This window comes from Myotis daubentonii, chromosome 13, assembly GCF_963259705.1.
Source record: "Myotis daubentonii chromosome 13, mMyoDau2.1, whole genome shotgun sequence".
NCBI lineage: Eukaryota > Metazoa > Chordata > Mammalia > Chiroptera > Vespertilionidae > Myotis > Myotis daubentonii.
In genome coordinates, this window is record NC_081852.1 from 20139619 (window position 1) to 20165877 (window position 26259).

Here is a 26259-nt window from a genome sequence, read left to right on the forward strand (position 1 = left end):
AGTTAGAGTTATGGGTGATATTAGTAAGAATATTTTTGATGGAATAGATTGAGAAATGAGAAGTCTCTGAAAAAGTTGACTTGAAGAGGGAGGAGAAAGAGGTTGGCAGCTGGAAGGAGATGAAGAGTTAAGGGGAAATCTTTTAAATTTTATTTATTTACTTAATGGGAGAGACTTAAGCCCAGTTAAAAGCTGTGGGAGGAGTTATAGAGAAGGGAGGTTAATTATATAATAGAGACAGGACTAATCAGTGACTTACGGCTCCTAAAATGCAGGAGATAGTAGAATCTAAGGCAGAGGATTCGCCTTTGATAATGGAGAGAAATCTGGAGCTGGAATGAAGGAACTAGAATGAACTAAAAGGACCAGGTAGATGCAAATGTAGGTAGATTCTATGGTTTCTGTGTTCTCTGTGACGTAGGAGATATGCTATCTTCTGAGGGAAGGGAGAGGCTGAGGTGGGTTGGGGTGCAGAGTAGAGGAGGGAGTGAGATAAGGGCCCTGGGAAGGGTTGGTGGTCATGCATTTCTAGTGGGACACAGCCACCCTGTTCCATGACTTTCTTCAGTAGGGTTCCATGACACAGGTGTAAGTATGGAGAAAATAATTCATTCATGATTGTGTTTTTGCCAGTCAGTTGAATTGCAGCTGTTAGCAAGAATATGTTGAGCCCTGGCTGGTGTTGCTCAGTGGTTGGAGTGTCGGCCATGAACTGAAGGGTCTCGGGTTTGATTCCTGGTTACCGTAAGGGCACATACCTGGGTTGCAGATTAGGTCCCTGCCCTGATCTGGGCACATGCAGGAGGCAACCAATCGGTGTGTCTCTTTCACATTGATGTTTTTCTCTCTTCCCTTCCCCTCCTCCCTCTCTTTCACTTTCTAAAAAAAAAAAAAAAAAAGTCAATGGAAAAAATATCCTTGCGTAAGGATTAACCAAAAAAAAAAATTTTTATTTATGCAAGTAACGTGAAATTTTTTTCTTATAAATATTAGCATTGTATAAATCAGGCCTCAAACCCTATGACCTCCACTCCAGTCAATTCCTATACCTTACCTAGCAGGAGCAGTTGTTTTAAGTTTGGTATGGATTTTTCCAGAATTTACAAAAAAAAAAATCGCAATGTAAATAGCACTCTATAACCTTCTTACATTAATCCACTTATTTTGATAGAAACCACAATGAGGTTAATGTTTCCTTTCCAGCTTCTAACTGTAAAATATAACATGTTTTTGTAAAAATGCAACATTCATTAGTAAAAATCATATTAAACAAGCAAATCAACTAAATGCCTATAGATAAGGACTTATTGTCCCATATATTACAGCTTTTTAAATGACAGCTATTGGTCTTCATGTATTGAAACATTATCAATAAGACTATTTCTTCTTGTTCATAGTGCCTGGCTTTCTGGCTATGAAAACCCTGTGGTGTCTCGAATTAATATGAGAATACAAGATCTAACAGGACTAGATGTTTCCACAGCAGAGGAATTACAGGTGGGTAGTCACATTATCCTTGAATTATATGCTATCACACTATCCTTAAATTATCTTTACACTTTTTCAAAAGATGCTTTGTTATGCCCAGATTTCAAGACCCCCCACAGAACCACCAGGGAGCACCGAGTCCGATGCAAAAGCATAGAGTCTTTTATTCAAGCTAGCTTGGTCTCTCTGCCTCCATTACTGGATGCAAGAGAGCCCCGAGTCCCAAGAGAACAAAGAATTTATAGGGCTTGGGGAGGAGGGTGGAGGCACTTGGTCGATTCCGGTTGGTTGAGTGAGGACCTGGGGCTAGTTTCCCTTGCTTTCCCATTGGCCGAAATAAGGGCAGGCTGGGTAACTGATACATTCTGTGGCTTTCCTGGGAGAGGAATTAGGGACACAGCTATCAGTTCCGTTCTGTCCTTTCACTATCAGTTCCGTTCTGTCCTTTTGTTAGGGACACAGCTATCAGTTGCGTTCTGTCCCTTCATTTTCAGATGAGATTTCCTGATACTGCACAGGCAGTACTCAATTAAATCACAAAGTAGTGATTTTAATAATCTGTGGGAAAATTATATGATTGTTCTGTGTTAAAATTTATCAAAACATTGAAAACTCTTGCCCTAGCTGGTTTGGTTTAGTGGATAGAGCATCAGCCTATGGACTGAAGGGTCTCAGGTTCGATTCCAGGCAAGGGCACAACCCCCGGTTGTGGGCTCGATCCCCAGTAAGGGCTTTGCAGGAGGCAGCCCATCAGTGATTCTCTCTCATCATTAATGTTTCTATCTCTCTCTCTCCCTCTCCTCTCCTCTCTCTGAAATCAATAAAAAAAATATTTATTTTATTTTTATTTTTTTATTGCTTAAAGTATTACAAAGGGTATTACATATGTATCCATTTTATCCCCCCGCCCTAGACAGTCCCCTAGCCTCCCCTATCCCCCAGTGTCTTATGTCCATTGGTTATGCTTATATGCATGCATACAAGTCCTTTAGTTGATCTCTTACCCCTCTACCTCCTGCCCCCCAACCCTCCCCGGCCTTCCCGCTGCAGTTTGACAATCTGTTTGAGGCAGCTCTGCCTCTGTATCTATTATTCAAAAGTTTATAATGGTCTCTATTGTCCATGAATGAGTGAGATCATGTGGTATTTTTCCTTTATTGACTGGCTTATTTCACTTAGCATAATGCTCTCCAGTTCCATCCATGACGTTGCAAATGGTAAGAGTTCCTTCCTTTTTAGAGCAGCATAGTATTCCATCGTGTAGATGTACCACAGTTTTCTAATCCATTCATCTATTGATGGGCACTTAGGCTGTTTCCAGATCTTAGCTATGGTGAATTGTGCTGCTATGAACATAGGGGTGCATATATCCTTTCTGATTGGTGTTTCTGGTTTCTTGGGATATATTCCTAGAAGTGGGATCACAGGGTCAAATGGGAGTTCCATTTTCAGTTTTTTAAGGAAACTCCATACTGTCTTCCATAGTGGCTGCACCAGTCTGCATTCCCACCAGCAGTGCACAAGTGTTCCTTTTTCTCCACATCCTCTCCAGCACTTGTCGTTAGTTGATTTGTTGATGATAGCCAGTCTGACCGGTGTGAGATGATACCTCATTGCTGTTTTGATTTGCATCTCTCGGATGATTAGTGACTTTGAGCATGTTTTCATATGTCTCTTGGCTTTCTGAATGTCCTCTTTTGAAAGGTGTCTATTTAGGTCCTTTGCCCATTTTTTGATTGGATTGTTTATCTTCCTTTTGTTAAGTTGTATGAGTTCCCTATAAATTTTGGAGATTAGGCCCTTATCAGATATGTCATTGGCAAATATGTTTTCCCACACAGTGGGTTTTCTCATTGTTTTGTTGATGGTTTCTTTTGCTGTGCAGAAGCTTTTTATTTTGATGTAGTCCCATTTGTTCATTTTTTCTTTAGTTTCAAGTGCCCTAGGAGCTGTATCAGTGAAGAAATTGCTTCGGCATATGTCTGAGATTTTGTTGCCTTTGGATTCTTCTAGAATTTTTATGGTTTCCTGTCGTACATTTAAGTCCTTTATCCATTTTGAGTTTATTTTTGTGTATGGTGTAAGTTGGTGGTCTAGTTTCATTTTCTTGCATATATCTGTCCAATTTTCCCAACACCATTTATTGAAGAGACTATCTTGGCTCCATTGTATGTTCTTGCCTCCTTTGTCAAATATTGAGCATATTGGTTCGGGCCGATTTCTGGGCTCTCTATTCTATTCCATTGATCTATATGCCTATTCTTGTGCCAGTACCAGGCAGTTTTGAGAACAGTGGCTTTGTAATACAACTTGATATCTGGTATTGAGATCCCACCTACTTTGTTCTTTTTCAGGATTGCTGCAGCTATTCGGGGTCTTTTTTTATTCCAGATGAATTTTTGGAAAGTTCGTTCTAGATCTCTGAAACTGAAGGGTCTCAGGTTCGATTCCAGGCAAGGGCACAACCCCCGGTTGTGGGCTCGATCCCCAGTAAGGGCTTTGCAGGAGGCAGCCCATCAGTGATTCTCTCTCATCATTAATGTTTCTATCTCTCTCTCTCCCTCTCCTCTCCTCTCTGAAATCAATAAAAAAAACATTTAAAAAAACATTAAAAACTCTTACTGTCGAGTATAAACTTATAGGGAAATGAGAAAAATGTAATCTTAATATTTATTAAGCACACTATAATGTGTGCTGAGCCAGCTTAGCCAAGGGTTTGGTGAGCCTGCCGGGGGTGGGGGGGGAGGGGTGGGGGGGGCGGCGAAGGATGTAGAAAAGACAAAAAGAGAATAAGCTGGGTCTAGGTCAGGGGTGGGCAAACTTTTTGACTTGAGGGCCACAATGGGTTCTTAAACTGGACCGGAGGGCCGGAACAAAAGCATGGATGGAGTGTTTGTGTGAACTAATATAAATTCAAAGTAAACATCATTACATAAAGGGTACGGTCTTTTTTTTTTTTTTTTTTTTTTTTTTTTTTTTTTTTTTTTTTAGTTTTATTCATTTCAAACGGGCCGGATCCGGCCCGCGGGCCGTGGTTTGTCCACGGCTGGTCTAGGTGGATCTCCTGTGCCTGGCTGAGGCCACAGGGAGAGATCCAGACTGCAAGCTGAGCCTTTATTTTATAGCCAGAGGTAAACAAGGTGGTGGGCACCATAGTTACAATGTTCCTGTGAGTTTCACTTGTTTTGGCAGCACTTGCTGCACCTCCCACAGCCCATTAGCTACCCAGATAATATCTAGGGAGAGTCATAAGGTCAAGCCTAATTATGCTAAGAGGGCTGTGCCCTCTAAGCTGGGACTTGTTTGAGGCTTTGCCAACAGGTTAGTCCGAGGTTTAACTCTATAGCCGCTCCCTACACACTATAATGTGTGTGCTTTTCATTCCTAGGCCTGTCAGGTAACCAGGGAAGTTCTTTTTTTAAAAAAAATATTTTTTTCTTTTTTCTATTGAGACATAATTCATATACCATAAGATTTACACTGGTTTTGTTATCGGAAAGAGGACCTGGCCTTTGTGCAACCACCAATACTGTCTAATTCCAGAATATTTTCTTTACCCCAGAAAGAAACCTCAAATACTTCTTTTTTAATGCATTCTTTTTTTTTCTTATTTTTTAAAATATATTTTATTGATTTTTTACAGAGAGGAAGGGAGAGGGATAGAGAGTTAGAAACATCGATGAGAGAGAAACATCGACCAGCTGCTTCCTGCACCCCCCCCCCCCCGTGGATGTGCCCGCAACCAAGGTACATGCCCTTGACTGGAATCGAACCCGGGACCCTTGAGTCCACAGGCCGATGCTCTATCCACTGAGCCAAACAGGTCAGGGCAAAACCTCATATACTTTAAGTACAGGCATACCTTGCAGATATTATGGGTTCAGTTCCAGATCACAGCAATAAAGCAAATACCACAATAAAGTGACCTCACACCAGTTTTTTGTCTCCTAGTGGATATTAAAGTTATGTTTACACTATACATAGTCTGTTAGGTGTACAATAGCATATCTACAAAGCAATGCACATTCCTTAATTTAAAAATACTTTATTGCTAAAAATGCTAACCTATTTTGAGTTTTCAGCAGTATTTTTGCTGCTTGTTGGAGGCTCTTGCCTCAATGTTTATGACTGTTAACTGATCATGGTGATAGTGGCAATTTCTTAAAATAAGACAACAGTGAAGTTTGCCACATTGATGGACTCTTCCTTTCATGAATGATTTCTCTGTAGCAAGCACTGTTGTTTGATAGCATTTTAACCCTAGTAGAACTTCTTTCAAAATTGGAGTCAATGTCTCAGATCCTGCCTGTGCTTATCAATTAAGTATATGTAATATTCTAAATCCTTTGTTGTCATCAACAGTCTTTACAGTCTCTTCTCAAGAAACCATTTTCTTTGCTCATCCATAAAAAGCAACACCTGAAATTGCAGTATTTCATTATCATGAGATTGCAGCAATTTAGTCACATCTTCAGGCTTCATTTCTAGTTCTAGTTCTTTTGCTATGTCCACCACATCTGCAGGTACTTCCACTGAAATCTTGAACCCCACAAAGTCATCCATGAGCATTGGAATCAACCTCTTCCAAACTGCTGTTAATGTTATTTTTACCTCTTCTAATGAATCGCAAATGTGTGTTTTTTTCACAGTATACACACACACACACACACACACACACACACACATACCCTATATATATTTATCCTACATATATTTTTTATACTTTTTCCTTTTTAATAATTTTTTAAAAATTTATTGATCGATTAATTTTTAGGGAGAGAGAAAAACATCAATTTGTTGCTTCACCCATTCATACATTCATTGGTTGCTTCTTTTATGTGCCCTGACCAGGGATTGAACCTGCAATCTTAGTTTAGTGGGATGATACTCCAACCAACTGAGCGACCCAGCCAGGGCAATAATTTTTTAATTAAAGTTGATGTACAATATTATATTACCTTCAGGTGTACAACCCAGTGATTAGAAGTGATCACCCTGATAAATCTAGTACCCATCTGACACCATAAATAGTTATTACAATATTATTGGCTATGTTCCCTGTGCTGTACTTTACATCCCCATGACTATTCTGTAATTACCATTTTGTATTCTTAATCCCTTCACCTTTTTTACCCAACCTGCTAATCCCTCTCCCATCTGGCAACTATTAAAATGTTCTTTGTATCTACGAGTCTGCTTCTGTTCCACTTGTTCATTTATCTTCTTTCTTGCTTCCACATTTAAGTGAAATCATATGGCATTTGTCTTCATTCTGTCTTATTTCACTTAGCACAATATCCTCTAGGTCCATCCATATTGTTGCAGATGGCAAGATTTTATTCATATATATATTTATACTTATTTATTCATTCATATATATTGATTTCAGAGAGGAGGGTAGAGGGAGAAGGAGAGAGAAACATCAATGACAAGAGCGAATGAATCATAGATCGGCTGCTTCCTGCATGCACCACACTGGGGATCAAGCCCACAACCCTGGCATGTGCCCTGACTGGGAATTGAACTGTGACCTCCTGGTTCATAGGTCGATGCTCAACAACTGAGCCATGTGACTGGGCCTATGTCCTTTTTAATGCTTATTATCTTTTTTTTTTTTCCACCTAGATCATCCATTCTTCCCTTAAGGTCCTTGAGCATCCTTATAGCCATTGTTTTGAATTCTGCATCTGGTATCTTGGTTACTTCCATTTCATTTAATTCTTTTTCTGGAGATTTCTCTTGTGTTTTTTTTCATGTGGGGCATGTTTCTTTGTGTCCCCATTTTGTCTGCTTTTTTATGTTTGTCTGTGTGTATTAGGTATATCTGCTATGACTCCCAAACTTGTTATGGTGGTTTTATGTTGTAGGTGTCTGATGGGGCTCAGAGGCACTATCTTCTAGATCACTTGAACTGAGTGCTCCAGGAATATTTCTTGTGCACCCTCCTGTTGTAGTTGAGTCTTGAATGCTGCTGGTTTGGTTTTGGGTGGGGTTAACCCTCAAGCTGGCTGTCCATAAGGAAAGATCTGGATCATAGTGTATGCAGCCACTGTGCAGGGGCTGCCCCTGAGGTGGAGTTGTTCCCAGCAGGGTCTGGTGCCTAGCAGGACCCCTCTTAGGGTGTGCCACTTGTGTGGCTAGTTGGGTGAGCTCTGGTGTGGTCTAAAGCCCACTATTGGTTGTGTTGGTTCTGGGTCCACTTGGGTGGGGTTCTGGTACAGGTCGATGTCAGATGCTGCCTGGGATACCTGTCTGGAGCTACCATGCAATTTGCTGTTTGTGGCTGCCTCTTCTGGGCCTGAGTGTGCATGGGAGGGGCCAAGCTGTGAAAAAGGGTTGGCTTCGTCCAGCTCTGAGCTGGAGACAGATCAATAAAAGGTCCAAGGCACCGTAAGGTCCACATCTACCTGTTGGCCACTCCACCACCCCTGAGGTCGCCTGGTCTTCCTTGAGAGCCTTCTGAAGGAAGACTAGGGTGGGCCCAGGCTGACTGCTATCCACAGACCCTTCCAATAGGCATGAGCTCCATGGGGCAGGGTGACGGGGGTCGGGAGGACAGGGCTAGTGGGTCTCCTGCTTGGAGGCAGCATGGCAGTTATTGGAGAAAAGTGGCCCCTACTCCACAGCCATACTACTCCGTCTCTGCTAGAGTCTCCAACCCTAGCTCCCCCAGGAGGAGTGCAGGAGTAAGATCCGCAGGGCAGAGCCAAAAGGACAGGTTAAATGAGTCTCCTGTTGGAGCCATAGTACTGGCTAAACTTGGGGGGTTGGGGGTAAGAATGGCACCTTGCGCCATAGCCACGCAACCCAGCACCCGTCTGAGTTCTGGACAAGAGCCTCCCAGGGAGACACACTCCGAAGGTCCCAGCCCCGAGCAGCACTCTGATCCCCCTGTGGGACTGAGCTAAGCAGGGCAGGGCCATTGGGAGTCGTAAGGAGAACATCAGGTAGGTGGGCACCAGCTGAGTGTGGGAGTGGGGGAAGAATGGCCCCCGTTCCAAAGCTGCACAGCTCAATGACTGTCTCAGTCTCCGCCAATCGCTTCTCCAGAAAAAGAGTGCACCAAAGGTCCTGTTGGTGCAGCCAGCAGATCTTTCGGCAGGTCTAGAGCTCAGCAGGGTGGCGCCAGTAGTTGGAGGACTGGGCTAGCGCACTCCCCAGCTGGTGCTGTAAGAATAGGAGTGCTTGACCCTGGGACGATGGTGCCTGAGGGCGGTGTGGGATAGGGACTCAGCACAGGGACCTCAGGGCCATGCCACCCAGATCTTCTCTTTATGACTCCCCTATGCCCTGAGTCACCTTCTTTCTACCAGAGCCCCAGGTGTCTGAGAACAAGATCCTGTGCATTGGCCCTTTAAGAGAGTATCTGGTTTCTAGCGGACTCCTCCTTCCAGGATGACAGAGTCCCAGCTGCTTTGCACAGCCAGATGCTATGTGGGCTCCTCTTCTGGCTCTGGGGGTCTCGGATAAGGATCCTGGCATTGTGTGAGGCCCATGCTCCTCACGGAGGACTTTTGCAGCCAAGATATCCCTTCAGATTCTCAGCTGCCACCTGTGGGCGCAGGGGCTAGCCCAGCGGTGGGCAAACTTTTTGACTTGAGGGCCACAATGGGTTCTTAAACTGGACCGGAGGGCCAGAACAAAAGCATGGATGGAGTGTTTGTGTGAACTAATATAAATTCAAAGTAAACATGATTACATAAAAGGGTACGGCTGGGCCCTTTCGTGTCTGTACCCTTCCTACCAGTCTCTATGTGACTTCTGTAAACCCTTGGTTATAATACTTGTGTGTAGCTGGTTATTTAGGTTGATTGCTCTATAATTTAGCTGTAAATCTGGTTTGGCACTGGGAGGAGGTGAGTGTAGCTTCCACCTACTCCGTGGCCATCTTCAAAATATGTAGAGTTTTTGAACAGCAAAAGTAGAAGCATTTCCTGTAGCTATTTCTTCTAAATCTCCATTTGTTTGATTTGATTTTCAGTTAAAGCATTATTGCTTTTTATTTCTGTTGTACTTTATCTTTGTTGGGCAAGTCCCTTTTCCAATTATATATTCTTGTAAAATATCACATGTGTTTTCCCTGGGAGATAAGGAGGCAACATAATTGCATGATTTTCTGTCTGCATGTTATTCATCCAGTATGTCATTTAGTATGTTATATTTAGTATGTTATACCGCATAATAGATGTACAGTGATAATCACGGATAGACTTTGAAAGAAGGGATGTGGTTGGTCATTGATCATGATGTGCAGCTGTTATTTACATAGGAACCTGGGGACTGAAGACCTAGCAGTGACATTTGTACTTTATACATTACTCACAATGTACATGGCAACTGAAATTTCAACTGTGTGTTGGGGTCTGGTGTTAATGGTTAGCTAACCATGTTATCTGAGATATGTGCATTTTGTTTTTTGTTTTTTTCAATTTGTAAAATTTTATATTATTATATTTTTTAATTAAGTCTTTATTGTTCAGATTATTACATTTGTTCCTCTTTTTCCCCCCCATAACTCCCCTCCTCCCAGTTCCCGCCCCACCCTCCACCCTCACTTCCCACCCACTGTCCTCATCCATAGGTGCATGATTTTTGTCCAGTCTCTTCCCGCCTCTCCCACATCCCTTTCCCCCCCAAGAATAGTCAGTCCATTCCCTTTCTATGTCCCTGATTCTATTATAATCACCAGTTCATTCTGTTCAGATTATTTATTCACTTGATTCTTAGATTCACTTGTTGATAGATGCATATTTGTTGTTCATAATTTGTATCTTTACCTTTTGCTGCTGCTTCCTCCTCTTAAAGGATACCTTTCAGCATTTCATATAATACTGGTTTGGTGGTGATGAACTCCTGTAGCTCTTCCTTATCTGTGAAGCTCTTTATCTGACCTTCAGTTCTGAATGATAGCTTTGCTGGATAAAGTAATCTTGGTTGTAGGTTCTTGGTATTCATCACTTTGAATATCTTGCCACTCCCTTCTGGCCTGGAAAGTTTCTGTTGAGAAATCAGCTGACAGTTGTATGGGTATTCCCTTGTAGGTAACTGAGTTTCTTTCTCTTGCTGCTTTTAAGATTCTCTCTTTATCTTTTGCTCTTGGCATTTTAATTATGATGTGTCTTGGTGTGGTCCTCTTTGGATTCCTTTTGTTTGGGGTTCTCTGCGCTTCTTGGACCTGTAAGTCTATTTCTTTCACCAGGTGGGGGAAGTTTTCTGTCATTATTTCTTCAAATAGGTTTTCAATATCTTGGTCTCTCTCATCCTCTGGCACCCCTATAATTCTGATGTTGGTACGCTTGAAGCTGTCCCAGAGGCTTCTTACACTATCTTCGTATTTTCGGATTCTTTTTTCATTTTGCTTTTCCGGTTGGGTGTTTTTTGCTTCTTTGCATTTCAAATCTTTGACTTGATTCTTGCGCTCCTCTGGTCTGCTGTTGGGAGTCTGTATAATATTCTTTATTTCAGTCAGTGTATGCTTAATTTCTAGTTGGTTCTTTATCACAACATCGAGGGTCTCATTAGATTTCTTGAGGATCTCACTACATTTATCGGCGGTCTCACCAGTCTTTTCGAGGGCCTTACTAAGTTTATCGGCAGCTTCTAGACAGTTCTTGAGAGACCTTAAAAGTGTGGTTTTGAGCTCTATATCTTCCATTTCTGACATTTGCGTCCTGTTTCTTTGTCCCCGCATTTTTTTATGCTTTCTTGGTGCACCCCCTAGTCGTCTTTGTGGGCAGTCTTGTTGTAGTTAAGCCTTGATTGTTGTAGGTAATACTAGGGGGGATTTGCCCTCAGGCCAAGTGGATGTGAGAATCAGCTGTGTCTGCAGTGAGAAAACTTCTGTCCTCTAGGGAGGTGCTAATCTAGCATTTGCCTGAGGCTATCCGGCAAATGCCTCTGTGCAGGGCTTGGGCGGGGCAGGTCCCAGGGGATCTACAGGGCAGGCGGAGCGAGCAGTTATGGCTGCTCTCAGTGCAGTCCCCAGGGGCTCTGCCTCTAAGAGTCCCAGCAACCGCTGCAAACCTCGGAGAGAAAGCTGCCTTCGAGTTCGACCGAAGCCAGACAGTCCCGCTTTTCCCGTTTGAGTCTGGGTCCCTAGAGACTCGCCCGGATCTGGAGCTCAGAGTCTGAGACTCCCTCCCGATTGAAACAACCGCGCCCTCAGCCGCCAGCCCTCTCTGCATGCACTCCGCACCTTAGTATTTGACTTCAGCATTGCGCCTCCTCTGAGTCTCGGTATGCTATTCTCTTTCCTCCTAGTTGTAGGACTTCCACTCAGCCAGTGTTCCTGTGGTTCTGGGTGATGTCCGTTCCATCTTTTAGTTGTATTTTTGAAGTGGTTGTTCGAGGCAGCAAACTCCAGCGTTAATCTATGCTGCCATCTTGGTTTCCTCGATATGTGCATTTTGGAATTGGGCAAAGCAGGACTGCCTATATTTAAATTTGCTTAATTACGTCAATTATTCCTAGAAACTCTTTGATATGTCTTTTTCTTTCCCTGTTTAACCCTCACAGGCTCTTTTAGGCTACTTGATATATTTCTACTTAATAGGCTGATCCAATTCAAGGTGTCTGTAACATAAGTTAACTATGCAGAGTAATAGTAATTTATATAGGACTTGGACTTTGCTGTGGGCAACACTCATAAATATTTTCTCATTTCATTTGATCAGCATTACTCTTTGTTAATCCTCACCTGAGGATATTTTTCCACTGTGAGTGGAAGAGAGAGAGAAAGAGAGAGAAACATCGATGTGAGAGAAACACATCGATTGGTTGCCTCCTGCATGCACCAGGGCCCCGGGGAGGAGCCTGCAACCACGGTGCATGCCTTTGACTGGAATTGAACCCGGGACCCTTTGGTCTGCAGGCCGATGCTCTAGCCACTGAACCAAACTGGCTAGGGCTGATCAGCATTACTCTTTACATTTTCCTTTTATTTTTGTCAGCATTTTATCATATTGGGATGGAAAGAGGGAGTAAAGGAAGGTGTCATATTTCTCATTTTACAAGTGAGGTTTTATCCAAAGTTATAACTGAGAAAGCTGGAACTTGAACTTAGACCAAATGTTTTTCTTAACACCTTTCGTACCGTTCACGAGCTTTCTCGTGTTTCACGTGCCATCTGTTAAGGACCTTAGATGTCAACACACTGTCTTGTCCACATCAAATGAAGCGATCTCATTGGTGGAAACCGTGCAGGTCAATCTACGAAAAACTATATAATTGCACGAACCCATAAAGCATTGCAGTTACATTGTATTTTGGTCATTCGAATAGTCTTCGTCTTCAAGTTCCTGGCGCTTATAGAAAATGTTTTACGCAGTACCATACGTTAAAAAAGTACTAGGAACTTTAATTGTTTGTTTTTGTAAATAAAACTGTTATAATTATTGAAAAACAACACCTAAAGTGCATTATGATCTGTAGTTATGATGATTTAAATAACATGCAGTTTGCCCAAAAACGTGCGGTCCCTGGCATATGTCTTAGAGATTTCTATGCGGTCCGAAAGGTGTTAACTTTCTTTTGCTGCTTCACATTAGGACATTGTCCTAACCAACTGAAGTTGTTGGAGCCATCCAGCAGGAATAGTTAAGTTGGTGTTACCTTCTTCCCTTCTTTACATTCGAGGCAAGGGGGACTTTATTAGAGAATATTGGGAGTTGGTCAGCATTTTGGGCTTTGGAAAACAAGTCTTTATTTAAATTCCAAAGAAAAGTGTTTAGTGAAAATTAATCATGAAAACCTCATAATTCTAGTTCTAGAAAATTTTAATTCTAATTCAAAATTTAGTTTTTTATATATTAAAGAAAAATATGTCCCCCAAACATTTGCTAAAGAAAAGCATATTAAGGTTCTACAATAGCATATAGTAGCTACCCGTAGTTTTTCATTTTTGGTTCCTTAGGCCAAAATGGGGCTGGTAGATATTTTGAATAGTCGTCTTGGTAGTTCATTCATGGTTTGTTTCTCTCCTTCAGGTGGCAAATTATGGAGTGGGAGGACAGTATGAACCCCATTTTGATTTTGCACGGGTAAGTAAAAACAATAGAGAATGTAGTTCCACCGAAGCTTAGGTATGACATGTTAATTGCCTAGCCCAAGTGCCACCAGGAGATGAGTGGATAAAAAGCTGTGGTACATGTACACCATGGAATACTATTCGGCCATACAAAAGGAAATCTTACTCTTTGAGACAGTATGGATGGACCTGGAGAGTATTATGCTAAATGAAATAAGCCAGTCAGAGAAAGACAAGTAATGTATGATTCCACTCATGTGGAATCTAATGAACAAAATGAACTAACAAGCCAAATAGAGACAGACTCAGAGAGAGAGAGCAGGCTGACAGCTGTTCGTTCAGCGGGGAGGGGCTGGGGGAGTGGCGAGATTGAGTAAAAATGGAAAAAAGGAGAAAACTCATGGACAAGGCCCATAGTGTGGTGATTGTTGCGGGAGGTGGAGGAGAGTATAGAGGGGATAAATGGTGATGGAAGGAGACTTGACTTGGGGTGATGAACACACAATACAGTATACAGGTGATGTGCTGTAGAATTGTGCACCTGAAACCTGTATATTTTTGTTAGCTAGTGTCACCCCAATAAATTCAATAAAAAGGAAAAAATTCCATAGCCTATTTAGAATTCATGGATGCATGGTGGAATAAATACTCTGTAAAGCCTTTTTAGCAGTAAAAAACACCTAGATGCACAATAAAATAATTAAGAATAGTGTTAAGTGCATTGCTGAACCTGGAAGAAAGTAGAGGAAATTCCCAAAGGCAAACTGAACAAAGAAAATCTGGAGACTAAAATTAAGAGGGCTAAAGGGGGACAAAAAAAGCTGAGGCTGAGGACATGTATTTCAGGAAACTAGAGTTTTGGGGATTAACAGCCATGTGTAAGCTACTGAACCTGAGATGCCTGCATAAAACCTAGATCTCCAGAAGGATTACACCTTCAGAGACAGACAGATGGCTTTGAGTCAGGAGCCGTGGGGAGAGCTGCCTCTCACTGTCCTGGCTGGAGGGGTGTGTCTGGGGAGCTGCTCCTGGGAGTTCAAGCATGGGCCCTCCTTCACATGAAGCTTGGGTTTCAAGCTGTACTCCCTGGAAGAGGAAAAGTTAATTCAAAGTTGTTCCACTTAGTAGTGCTGCTTGGCGCTGGGCTCCCTGAAGAGAGACACCCTCATTCTAGCACTTAGAGGATTTTAAAGATTAAGCATCTAACTATGAACTCTTTTTTTTTTAAATGACTAAGTGGTAATAAGACACCATTGGTGAGACTAAAGCAACCAACAGATTGAGACATTGTAGGATATTAGATACCTGAATTATCAGGTGCAGAATATAAAATAACTATATAACATTAATAAAATAAAAGGTAGGATAAAATTAACCTCTCAAAATGATTTAACATATTGAAAATGAAGTTCCAGTTGAAAACATATTAGAGACAGCTGAGGTAAATAAGTGAATTGGCTGATAGAATCTCTTTAGCTTTAAGAATAAGTTTTGAGAGACAGGAAGATAAAAAATATAAAATAGATGTAAAGAAACTGAAGAATAAATAGTATCAAAGCAGGATCCTAAAAAGCTGTCATTGCCTAAATACTCTTAAGATTAATAAATACTGGATCTTTTTTATTTAACATATTGAGCTATAAAGTATGGGGGAAGCTAAAACTACAGATGTTAATGTTTTAAATATTCTGTGAATAGTAGCTATTGGTTCTCATTGTTTAGGTTAATCTGTTTTTTTACCCCCCCAGTGGTCTTATCAAAAGTAATCAGTATACAAGCTGAACTAATAATTTTTGTTTTTAATAGACTTTATTGATTTTTTACAGAGAGGAAGGGAGAGGGATAGAGAGTTAGAAACATTGATCAGCTGCCTCCTGCACACCCTCCACTTGGGACTTGCCTGCAACCAGGGTACATGCCCTTGACCAGAATTGAACCTGGGACCCTTCAGTCCGACGCTCTATCCACTGAGCCAAACTGGTTAGGGCTGAATCAATAATTTGAATGCCTACTGCTGTTGTGCATTAGATATTATATAGGAACCTTTTAGGGTTGTTTTTGGCATACTCTTCAGTATATTACCCATGTTCAGTTGCCACTAGAAAATTTGCATTACTGAATTTTTCGCCATTGAATTAGTTCTGTTTTATTTACAGAAAGACGAGCCAGATGCTTTCAAAGAGCTGGGGACAGGAAATAGAATTGCAACATGGCTGTTTTATGTAAGTTATAGCTAAAATTTTCATTTTAAGTTGGGACTTGACCACATGACTCTTTTATTTTGATGTGTTCAGATGTTTGCTCTTATCATCCTAGTAAAGAGTTAAAAAATATTTTTTTTCAATTATAATATTACAACCTAAAGAAGGAAGTTACACTGATAGTTTCACTTCTTGGAGACAGTCATTGTTGATCTTTTGTTGTATGGACTGTTTAGTCATCTAAGCTTCTCCATATGTTCATATGAATTTATATATTTGCAGCAGATGGTGACTGCAGATACTCACATTTTCATAATTTCTGTTGTATACTTTTCTGATATGATGTATAGCAACAGTAAATTTTCAGAGAGTGAACACCTCGTATAGTCAGTGTTCAGATCAAGAAGTAGCACCCTAGACGCCCATCAAGGGAACCATTCTCACATTATTAAAGTTTTAAAAACAGTGTGCTCTTTACTTTTAAGTACATATAGAAAAAAATTAAGCTTTGATCATAATATTTGCCCGAGTTAACTATTGCTGCATAACAAATCATCCAAAAACTGAATGGTTTAAAATAATGGTTTTTTTTAATTGATTTCAGAGAGGGAGGGAGAAAAACCAATGATAAGAGAGAATCATTGATTGCATGCCCCCTACTGGGGATCGAACCTGCAACCGGGCATGTGCCCTGACCAGGAATCGAACCATTACTTCCTGGTTCATAGGTCAATGCTCAACCACCAAGCCCCTCTGGCTGGGCTGTTTAAAATGATTTTATTTTACCCCACAGTTGTGAGGCTCACTGGGTTTTGCTTGGGTTCTCTGGCTCTCTCATGCGTGTGCGGTCAGATGATGATGAGAGGTAGGGTCCACATTGAAGGCTGACATGGAGGCTGGCTGTTGGCCAGAAGACATCCATGGGGCTTGGGCTTCCTCACATGGTGACTGCAAGAACAAGTGTCCTCCCCAAAACAAGGCAGAAAGTGGGGGGCACTTTTAGTGCCTATCCTCAGAAGTCAGAGAGTGTCACTTCTGCTCTATTTTATTAATTGAGGCAACTGCCAAAGTTCAAGGAGAGGGGACACAGACCTAACCACTCAGGAAGAATGTCATGTAAAAAGAGCGTGTAAGAATATTATATTTGGAAAATACAGTCTTCAGTGTCGTAATCTTTGTTAGCTTATAAAAGGATATCTTAGCCTGGGTGGCTCAGCTGGTTGGAGCCTCATGCTGTACCCTAAATGGTGTGGGCTCAGTTCAAGGTCAGGGCACATACCGAGGTTCAGGTTCAATCCCTAGTCGAGGTGAGTACAGGAAGTAACTGATCGTTGTTGCTCTCTCACATCAATGTTTTCTTTCTCCCTTCTCTCTCTGAAATTGATAAATATATACTTAAGTGAGGATTTTTTTAACAAAAGTTAATTTTTTACTTATTTCCTCATTCTTTCCATCCCCTACCCCCAAGTAAATTATATAACTATTGTATCTCACTCCCTGCCAAAATCTCTTATTTTCTTTCTTGCTCCCTGCAACCTTCCCTGTATCCAACCCAACCTCTTCACCATTTCCATCCTCTCATAACTCCATTTTGTTGCCAAAAAGATCTAAGATGCCATTGGAGGAGGAGGGAGGAGATTTATACATTTTTTAAGTGAGAGAAAATTATCACAAAGGGAAAACTAGGAGAGAAGTTGATACATTATATAAAAATTATGCTGTGAGTCTTCTCTACTTTTTAGAGATGAAATCTCCAGAGATTGTATTAATTTATATCCCACCTTTAAGTGTGATATATATGTCAAACTTCTTGATCTGTACCCCTTTCACTTACCAGATTGGCAGTTATTGTGGTTTTAATTAGCATTTCTCTGATTAGGGAGGTTGAGTATCTTTTCAGATGTTTAAGAGCCATTAAACATTTGTTTTGGCTGCATTTGTTTCTTCGTTTTATGAATAGCATGATGCTATATTATTTGGTCCAATATTCATCCCCCCTCTTTATGTGGCTCACCTAGGAAGAGTATTCAAATAATTTCTCCAAAGTTATTTTTTTTTAATAAGTCTTTTTAATGATTTCAGAGAGTGAGAATCATTGATAGGTTGCCTCCTGCATGCCCCCACTGGGGGTCAAGCCTGCAACCTAGGCATGTGACCTCCTGGTTCATAGGTCAGTGCTCAACCACTGAGCCACGCTGGCCAGGCCCCAAAGTTATTTTCGCTGCTATTAGTTTTTAAGAGCTGTTAGTTCTTTGTTACTGGTTATATAGTTTTCATGGTAAAATACCCTTTTTTCTCTCACTTTTAATGCTTTTACCTTAAGGTCATTCTGTTCAGAGGTGATCCAGCCTGCAAGGGTGGTGTGGTTTGGGAGCACCACAGCTGTGGAAGTTCATCTTCTACTCCTCTTTCCTGGTCCTTCCGTCAGTCCATGTTGGCCCACAACATGGGACTCTGAGAACAGGGCCTTGGTACCTGTTGGGCACAAAGTCCTGTGAGGCCTGCTTCCCCCAGCACATTTTCTCACTCTCTCTCTTTGAGCATAGCTCTGAATGTCAGATTCACTCTGTCCTAGTGTGTTCATTCTTGGCTTGCTCCACTTCTATTCACAAGTGAAATGCTTAGGAATGCCCAGGATGTGAGCCGTCCCCACAGCCTCCTGCCACTCCTCCTGGGGACAATCCCACTTTAAACTCACACTGTTTGAACCTTTGGCAGATATTAAAGGAAACACCTACTTCTTGGTGTTTTCTTTGTACAGCATTTGCCTGACAAATCTTATGTTTTCAGTGTTTGTAAGTACTCCTGTTAGATGTGACTTGTGGACATAGCATAGAGTGGGGGTTTAATCTGTCGATACCTTCTATGTGCTTTTGAAAAAATCACAGTAGGGTTTGTTTCCTTTGCCATGTTTTGTGCATGTGCTTCAGTTAATTTGGAAGGTTTGTGTTTTTATTTTAGGTTACCTTTAAGACTATAACTACAGCATCCTTTCCTCTTCTACTTCTCAGTTAATATATATGTTGATTCCCTACCACAAGAAATGACAAAACTGATTTTAGTTTGTTCTTTTTCTCTTGGTTTTTATTTCATTCTTGATACTGTTTCTAGACACTAAAGCTCAGCAATGAACAAAACATGAAAATTCCTGTCCACGGAGATTATATTCTAGTGTAATAAAATATGTATTATACCCCTGTATTATTTGGCTTATCAATTTTAAACCATCCTTTTTATCTGTCTATAAGTGCCTTTCCCAAATTATAGTCCCATTTCTCTTCCTAACTTTATAATTCCTTTGCTGTATATATTTTTTTACTTATGTATGCAAACGTAAAAAGCATCTTTTGTTTTCTAAAAACTGAGTATCATGTACAAACCCATCTATGTAAGTAGAATTCCAGATATTAATGTATTCTAGTATTCAGTATTCTATCCGCCACACAGTAGCACGTTTAACTTTATTCCATCAGCACTTTGGTAATACTCTTACCTCTTACAGATGAGTGATGTGTCTGCAGGAGGAGCCACTGTTTTTCCCGAAGTAGGAGCGAGTGTTTGGCCCAAAAAGGTAAACTTGGTTTGTGTCAGATGCATCTGTAATTCATTAAACCACAAAATAAATGTTTAAAGGTAGTATATTTATGTCTAGGTAAGACTGTAGATTCTTCTAAGGCACCATGACTGCCTAGAGCAGTGGTTCTCAACCTTGATTGCACTTTTTAAAATCCTGATTTTTGGGCCACATCCTCCAAAAATTATGTTTGTTATGGGGTGGGGCCACAACATTAGTAACGAAGAAACAGAATTTCCGGAGGATGAGGCCCAGAAATCAGGATTTTAAAGATTCCCTAGTGATTCTAATGTGCAGCCAAGGTTGAGAACCACTGGCCTAGAGTAATGAACCACCAATTAGTGTTTAAAAGTTGTCATTTCTAAGATAGGTTCCAGATGAGTTTCCCTCTCCATCCTGCTAATGTTAGTTTTGTCAAGCAGCTGGGCAGTAGTGTTTTCATGTGATCACCAGAATTTTATAAATGACGATCATATTTTCAGAATTATATTCGAGGAAGATATGGCTGCCATAGAGGAGTACTTTCAGGGGAGCAGGGGAAAATGTAATTACTGCAAAGAGTTATAACCTGGAATTTTATTTGGGGGTAATTATGTATTCTCCACAGGGAACTGCTGTTTTCTGGTATAACCTATTTGCCAGTGGAGAAGGAGATTATAGCACACGGCATGCAGCGTGTCCAGTGCTAGTTGGAAACAAATGGGGTAAATATTTTCTATATTCTCTGAACAGAATTTGTGATTATTGTTCCATATTTGGAAATTATTATAATCTATATCTTAAAGAAATTGAAAACAAAACTTTCAACAGATTTGCCTGCTATGACTTTAACATTGAATGGATTCAACCAAGCAAGTTACCGATCTTTTTTTTTAATCCTCATCCGAGGATATATTTTCTATTGATTTGTAAAAAGGGAGGGTAGGGGAGAGAGAAACATCAATCAGTTGCCTCCCGTACTTGCCCTGACTGGGGATTGAACCCTGAAACCTAGGTATGTGCCCTGATCAGGAATCAAACCTGTGACCTTTTCCTATAAGGGACAATGCTCCCACCAGCGGAGCCACCTGGCCAGGGCAAGGTACTGATCTTAATATAAATTTACTTTTAATAGATCAGAATTTTGATGACAGATTATTTCTACTTGTTACTCTAAGAATCAGTAATTGACTCAAAGTTGAATAAGACAGTATCTTCCCCTTAAGGGTTCACAGTTGTCTCTGAGACTTGCTAATGGATCACTTATGGTGTCGCACATACTAGTACAAAGATGTAAATGGAAGATGGCGACTCCTTACACTTGAGGAGGCTTCTTCAAAGCTTCATTTTTAAATTTGGTCTTGGGGATAGAAAATACTTTTCCAGGCATGCTAGGAACCAGGTCCAGGACTGTTATGGGTGAGAGAGGCACTCACTGTCAAGGTCATGAAGTGCAGGATTTGCCACATTAAAAAAAAAAAAAAATAAGTGAAGTTATTTTAATATATATTTTAACCCCCATTTTAATATTTTAGTGTGTCACTAGCCAAATTTCAAGTGCCCAGTGTGTCTAGTGCAGCCGTGGGCAAACTACGGGCCGCATCCGGCCCGTTCGAAATGAATAAAACTAAAAAAAAAGACCGTACCCTTTTATGTAATGATGTTTACTTTGAATTTATATTAGTTCACACAAACACTCCATCCATGCTTTTGTTCTGGCCCTCCGGTCCAGTTTAAGAACCCATTGTGGCCCTCGAGTCAAAAAGTTTGCCCACCCCTGGTCTGGTGCCTACCGTATGAGACATAGGAAGATTAAGGAGTGACACCTGACCATCAGGATTTTAAAAATCTTCCCTGATGATTATGTTTGGGAACCACTGGATGTGAATGAAGAGAGCCTAGTGAAGGAGATCAGTTTAGAAAGATTTTTCTATTGTCTAAGTCAGTGGTCGGCAAACTCATTAGTCCGCAGAGCCAAATATCAACAGTACAATGATTGAAATTTCTTTTGAGAGCCAAATTTTTTAAACTTAAACTATATGGGTAGGTACATTGTTATTAACTTAATTAGGGTACTCAAGGGGCCAAAGAGCCACATGTGGCTCTCGAACCACAGTTTGCCAACCATGGGTCTAAGTAGATGACGATAAAAGCCTGGACTTAGCAGCAAAAGGATTGGAGAGCAAAGAAAATCAGCAGGTGTGATGAATAAAAGATTGGGTACAGAAGCTGAGAAAGGTAAACGAGTAGTTAAGAATTAGGGGTCCTAGTTCCAATATCTTGTACATGTGAATGCCATTGATTAGATTCTGTGATATAGGAGAAGGAATAGGAAATTAATTAACTTGGGGTTACATTAGAAAACAGTATCTTGGAACCCAGGAAACTTAGTGAGCATTATAATGGGGACCGATCATAGAGCTGCTCCTTTAGAGTGAAGCCTGTTCATTTAAAAATGTCTTTGATTAGAGGTTTGTGTTTTGCAAACAGGTGAAAACAGTGTTCTGTTCCATTTGTACCTCCATTTTAATTCCATTTTAAGCATTATATTGGACATTAGAAATAGGATACACACATACGTAGACTCTCATTTCTAAAATCTTCTGTGGCTTAATTATAGTTGGAGCATCGTCCTGTGCACCAAAAGGTGGTGGGTTATATCCCCAGCCTGGGTGCTTACAGGAGGCAACCAATTGATGTTTCTCTCTCCCCCTTCCTCTCTCTCTCTCAAAAATTAAAAATCCTCATGTGAGGGTTAAAAAAATAAAACCATCTGTGTTTCTAACATTTGGTGACATATTTAAAAGACTAAGTAGCATCTGCCTTTCTCTAGTTTTGGTCTTGAACTTTTAGACCCTGTAAAAATTTTATTCTAGAACTTGCTCTTATCGATGAATTAAATACTAGTTAGTGGAGAAATTAACACATTTTGTTCTCTCACAGTGTCCAATAAATGGCTCCATGAACGTGGACAAGAATTCCGCAGACCGTGCACCTTGTCGGAATTGGAATGACCCGTAGGCGTCTCTTCCTCTCCTGCTGCACTCGGATGTGTCTGATGCACAGTTCCCCGTCTTAACTGTCAAGAGTTTACAAGTGACTAACATACACTCCATGACTGATTCATTATGAACCTCATCCCGTGTTTCATCTGTGGACAATCACTAACTTTGTGGGTTTTTTCTTTTAAAAGTAACACTAAATCACCACATTGTACAATATAAAACCTTAAAGGTCAGTTGGTATCACAGAGGACAAAGCAAGGCAGTTAAAAACGAGGAATTTTTACATTTGTTAAAGAACATTCTGGTTAGATAAAAAAAAAAAAAATACACCTTACGCATCTGATTGTAGCATAGCACTGCATCTCAGTTGGTAGGTGGTCGGGTAGAATGGGCCGTGTGATTAAGGAAGAGATGCCTGTAGTATGTACCTGGTACTGTGCTTACCTAGTCTGCCTGATTTTCCGGATCTGCCGAAGACTAGGCGTAAACAGGCCTCTGATCTCGGTTCCATACAGTGTGCTCCTCCCTCCATTTTATAAGTAGATTTTTTCCTCCCAAGTCCTTTTTAAAAGTATACTGTATTTTACCAATCCCCCTTTCCTCTCGTAGCTCCTTTAAGGAGAATTAAATCTGTTTGAGGTAAAATACTTTGATTTAAAAATTAACATAAAGTCCTATATAACAACAGTGGGGCTTCTTAACTAAACTGATCATCATTTGGTCTGTTTCTTTGTCCTTTTCCTAAATGACTGATGATTTTGTCCATAAAATTTGCTGTTTTTCTTAATGCTAATACCTTGCCTCTTATTCTTGCTACAGCAGGGTGGTGATACTGGCTTTCTGATTAAATATTGTGCCTTAGGAGACTGGAAATTTAAAAATGTACAAGTCCTTTCAATGATGAGAAATTGATTTTTTTAAAAAAGATCTTTTTTCCTAAAAGGCCAAAATGTTTTTTTCAATTCTGAAATGTGTTGTGACAATGATGACATATTTATGATCTTAAATCTTTTTAAAAAAATTTTTGTTTTCTGTGTCATTTTTATATGTGAATGCACACTATAGTGACAACAGGTTACTTCTATTTAATTTTTTAATACACAGGACTTGGGTTTATCCTCTTGGCTTCCATTCACTCTGGTATCTCATTTTTATGGAAGAAAAATCTAGGCTTTCAGAACTCTCAGCTATTTAATCAACCTAAATATGTTTCCTTTAAAGGGAGCTCTATGGTAATGGGGTTATTACAGTAATGGTACTTAAGACTTTCTCTTACTAAACTACATGGTGTGGTAGTATAAAGCTGTGGACCTATTGAAGTATGTTAATGACCCCTTAGACTAACTTTTTACATTTCTTATGGTGAATCCTAGCTCATACAAGGCCTCGTTTTCCTTTATGCAATATTTAAATATTTAAGAAAAAATTTGATTCTCTGGCAAAGAAGGTATTACTTTTACCAATTAAAAAAAAAAGGTCAGTGATCCTTTTCCCAGCTACCCTTTTGTTCCACCACGACTACTTTATAAAAAATACTAAGAGAATTAAGTTCAGTACTTCAGTCTACTCAAATTTTGTGGCCATAAATGTTTTTAAAAAAATTTTTTTAGAAGGAAGCAACGTTACTTCAAAAATTTAGAAATAGCACAGCTTGTGTGGTTGAGCATAGACCTACCTCCTAGGAGGTCACTGTTCCATTCCGGGTCAGGGCACATGCCCTGGTTGCGGGCTTGATCCCCAGTAGGGGGCATGCAAGAGCCAGCTGATTGATGTTTCTATCTCTCCCTCTCCCTTCCTGTCTGAAATCAATAAAAATATATATAGTAATAAAATAGGGTTCAAAGGATGGAAACCAACCTTTATTGCCATGTGTTTTAGCAAGTGGTGTCAGAAAGAAATAACATTCCATACTCTTAGATTTCCCTGGTATATTCAACCCCATGTGGGGATTGATAAACTTTTCAGTGTTAGATCTTACAGAACCTCTCAAGTTTCATAATTACTATTTTTCTCTCCAAATGAAAAGAACAAAATTCCAGTATAAAGCTTTGGATCCAGTAATCTTTGCAATCCTTTTTGTTGTTGTTTAATGGTGAACTTTCAAATTACTGAGGGCTGTCATGGGAAATGTGGAAACTGGTTTCCTCATCAACCCGAAGTGCCTGTCCTTCATCACTTAAGCATGGAGTCATCACAGCCATCACCAGCATGCAGCGAACTGAAATAACCACCAGAACACTGACCAGCAGGGTGAGTGAGTGAGTGTGGTAACCATGTGATAACTTGGTAGGATTTTTTTAAATTTAATGACTAGCATTCTCAGGAAAGCGAAACAGTAAATGCAATGATGAAAGAAGTAATCAACTATCTACTTTGTTAAAAATATAATCAAATGGTAATTACAGTGTAAGAGGATTGAGAAGAGTTAATGAAAGTGAAAAGACATAAATAATATGTAAACTAGTGTGTGTATATGTGTATGATCTTATTGCTGCTGAGAAGAACCTAAATATCCTTAGAGCCATGTGTTGACTGGTTGTGTGTATACAAGGTGTCCGCTTAAGTCTGTCTACTGAAGAATGAACAACGTACATGCAGGGCCCCATGGGCTAAACAACTGAATTACTGGATCTCGCATTAAGAAATTCACAGTATCACACCAAAACAACACAACAAGAAACACCCAACCATGATTAAATAACTATAAGTCACTTGAGGCAGAACAAAACAGAATTACAAACCAGAGATTGCTAGGAGGAGGCAGGATGAAAATGACACCTCAATCTGTATGGCTAGCACTTACTTCAGTGTGGTAAGAGTTGGTGTTTTAGAAGAATGACATTAGATTGCTTAGAGAAAAAGGAATGAATTAACACTAGAGGACCAAATGGTCAAATTTCACATTCCTATTCTAATGTCCTTGAATATTGATGAGTTTTGCAAAATGAACTGTAATGTACTAGTAAAGCTCGTGGCTGCCTGCTTTATTAACCTTTATTTATGGACTGTAGAGTTTACTTTTTGTGTAAATGTAGCCTTCACTTAAATATATAACTGTATTTTGATGCAGGAAAAGCAAGTTACTAAAAAACCCACATTAATAGTAAGGAAGCCCTATCAAATGTAAAAGCAGATTTTAAATAAAAGGATGACCACAGGGAGTGGGGGTCCTCAGTCTGCTGTTGGAGACCTGCTGAGTCCCCACCACAGCACGTTGCTGTTGAAATTGGTTTACAAAGCAAGATAATCACAGATAGAATAGGCCCTACAATACATGAAAAAAGAAAACCCTTAGATTTTATTTGATTGTTCCAATTTCCTAACAGGCTTATTTCTAACACAAATATGTCTTGGGCTTAGCACCTTAAAAGACTCAGAATAGAACACTTTACATACAACAGGGGTCCTCAAACTACGGCCCGCGGGCCACATGCAAATATAAATATTGTATTTGTTCCCGTTTTGTTTTTTTACTTCAAAATAAGATATGTGCAGTGTGCATAGGAATTTGTTCATAGTTTTTTTTTTAAACTATAGTCTGGCCCTCCAACGGTCTGAGGGACAGTGAACTGGCCCCCTGTTTAAAAAGTTTGAGGACCCCTGACATACAACATGTAGCGTGATGGGCACTTTTGCATTTCAGGGCTTTTTATGTTGATGAATCATGTATTGAGTCAACCTTTTCTAGAAGAGTCTTTCTCTTATTTTTAAGTCCACAGAGAGCCAGGGTTATTATTGTAATATTGACTTGAAAGCCATACATGTAATTAAACTCTACTGTAATGTAGGTTTCTATATGGGTTTGGGTATATCAGGTGTTAAACCATATTACGTAAATAACTACATAATGGTTAACATCTAATGACAGATACCTTATTCTTTGATACCTGTATAATGAAGCACTGTAGTTGTTAGTTCTTAGTAGATGAAATAACATAATAGTTGAATTTAGTTCATGTTCTATTTTTACTTTACATTTAAGAAGCA

At 40.2% G+C, this 26259-nt stretch overlaps 1 protein-coding gene across 2 annotated transcripts in view; it reads left to right on the forward strand.

The window, feature by feature from the left end:
• P4HA1 (prolyl 4-hydroxylase subunit alpha 1) overlaps positions 1 to 24333 on the forward strand; it is a 79303-nt gene extending 54970 nt beyond the window's left edge. For both annotated transcript variants that reach the window (XM_059662398.1, XM_059662399.1), the window contains exons 10-15: positions 1398 to 1497; positions 13473 to 13526; positions 15670 to 15735; positions 19217 to 19285; positions 19896 to 19992; positions 22211 to 24333. In XM_059662398.1, the coding sequence (XP_059518381.1) occupies positions 1398 to 1497; positions 13473 to 13526; positions 15670 to 15735; positions 19217 to 19285; positions 19896 to 19992; positions 22211 to 22281 (457 nt within the window). In that variant the 3' untranslated portion in view covers positions 22282 to 24333. The remainder of the gene's footprint in view (positions 1 to 1397; positions 1498 to 13472; positions 13527 to 15669; positions 15736 to 19216; positions 19286 to 19895; positions 19993 to 22210) is intronic.
• Positions 24334 to 26259: the final 1926 nt, after the last annotated feature.